The 1,883-nt window shown below is 33.7% G+C and overlaps 1 protein-coding gene across 1 annotated transcript in view; it reads right to left on the bottom strand.

Moving 5' to 3' along the window:
* Positions 1-260: 260 nt before the first annotated feature.
* The window catches only part of LOC110026964 (probable mitochondrial-processing peptidase subunit beta, mitochondrial), a gene marked incomplete in the record, with an annotated part of 17,315 nt that continues 15,692 nt past the window's right edge, over positions 261-1,883 (bottom strand). The window contains 1 exon segment of the mRNA XM_020728207.1: positions 261-564. Within this exon segment, the coding sequence (XP_020583866.1) occupies positions 478-564 (87 nt within the window).

Raw genomic sequence — 1,883 nt, 5'->3', positions numbered from 1 at the left:
TTGATTGCTGAAGCAGTCAAATAGTAGGCCCACGTGGTCTGTTACATTGAATTTACATGTCTTGCTTGTATAGGAAAATATGTTAATCATTTGGCAGATAGAATGATGCTATAATAAACAAAAATTAAACTTATTTCAGTGATAATTCTACCAAACTAGGTGGCAACCAACAGCTAAAATTATATTTGTTCAACTAAAGAAAGTTAGTCGATCTTATTGAAAGTTACACAAGAATAAAATACTCTTCTCTTGATGCCAAATAATCCAAAAGAAAGTTGAACAATGCATTTTAGTCACATTAGAGATATATATAGATTGAGATGATACAGAACAAAATTGAGACAATATTGAAAAAAAATACTTCTACCATAAACCCACCTGATCATACATTTATGGAATTGAGGAAACAAGCGTACTTGAAGCTTATTCTGAAGGACACGTGAGAAAATAAACAGCCAAATGCAGTATAAAATGGGCCTAGTAGCGGAGCAGATAAGTTCTGCGCCTGAACCAGTTGTAGTCAGGGAGCTTCTGAATAGGCCCCATGGCAGCAATGGCAACGTCCTATAATAGACCGAAACCATAGGCTTTAACAACAACAACAACAACAGCAATAGTAATAATAATAACAAAGATTATTTATATATATGCCACACAAATCTTATGTATTTACATATCAACTACCAACACTTTGATATTTATATTAATATCACTTTATCTATGCATGAAAAAGATGTATTTCACATTTAAAAACTATAGTAATAGTGATATTTTTTATGTGACATTACAGATTTGAATGTTAGAAATATTAAAACTAAAGCTTAGGTGTTATATATATATATATATGTGTGTGTGAGTGTGAGTGTGTGTGTGTGTGGTTTCGAAAATTCACGACCCCTTCCCAAGAGATTCTATGCAATTATTTTTATTTTTTGTTTTCATAACAGTTTTGGAGGATCGAATTTTCAGAATGCAAATTAGATTGTAGTAAGACACTACCTAGATATTTCGCCCTCATTTAGCCAGAATTGTAGATAATAATCCATCCTGATAATGGGAGAGTAATTTCGATTAAGATTAGTTATTAAGAATTGAATATTTGACATATAATAATAACAGACTTAGAATTTAAGTTATAAAACTTACTTGAAGCTCAAAGCGAATGTTGAGGGAATGAAAATCCGATTAAGATCCAATGGTTCTGTTATCCTGGCCAGTCACATCTACTTAGTTAGAAGCAATAGTCGACCAAACTAGACAGAAGAATTCTTGTCAGCAGTCATGAGTTGCATCGTCCAAGAGATCCTTGTAGATCTAAAATGAATGTTCGTCTAAGGGAACAAATTTAAGTTAACTTTAGCTAACAAAGGGTTTTGTGCCAATCAATTGTACACTTATGATTCACAACTTAAAGCGTAAAGTCGTTGGGGAACATAAGGGCTGCGGTCGTGACCGTAATTTAATTATGTCATTTGTCTACAACCACACGATCAGATGACTCTGGTCATACCGCCACTTCGTGATGTCATTTGACAGTTGAATCATACATACAGAGGACTCGAGTCATGTTCATACTGGCATGCAATCACTTTGATTGTGAATATATTGATACATGCAATATTACATTCGCTCTTTATGAGCTGAAATCAATCAAAAATTTGTCACCCTCCATAAACTGTTGCGGTGGGTGGATGAAATTTGTTTTTAGCTTTTAGTAATTTATTTTAACTTGAGTGTATAGTCAACTACTTTAAAAATCTTGATCTAAAAGATTAACACCACCGTTAAAATCTTAGATCAACAGGGCCATCATTAGAGAATTTGAACATGTAAAATATTTATGTTTGAGGAGGGGCAGGGGGGGGGGGGGGGGGGAGTTTTTT

The sequence above is a fragment of the Phalaenopsis equestris genome, unplaced genomic scaffold, assembly GCF_001263595.1.
Source record: "Phalaenopsis equestris unplaced genomic scaffold, ASM126359v1 Scaffold000408, whole genome shotgun sequence".
In the NCBI taxonomy this organism is placed as follows: domain Eukaryota; kingdom Viridiplantae; phylum Streptophyta; class Magnoliopsida; order Asparagales; family Orchidaceae; genus Phalaenopsis; species Phalaenopsis equestris.
Note: the sequence above shows the minus strand (reverse complement) of the source record. Positions and strands in the feature narration are given on the sequence as shown.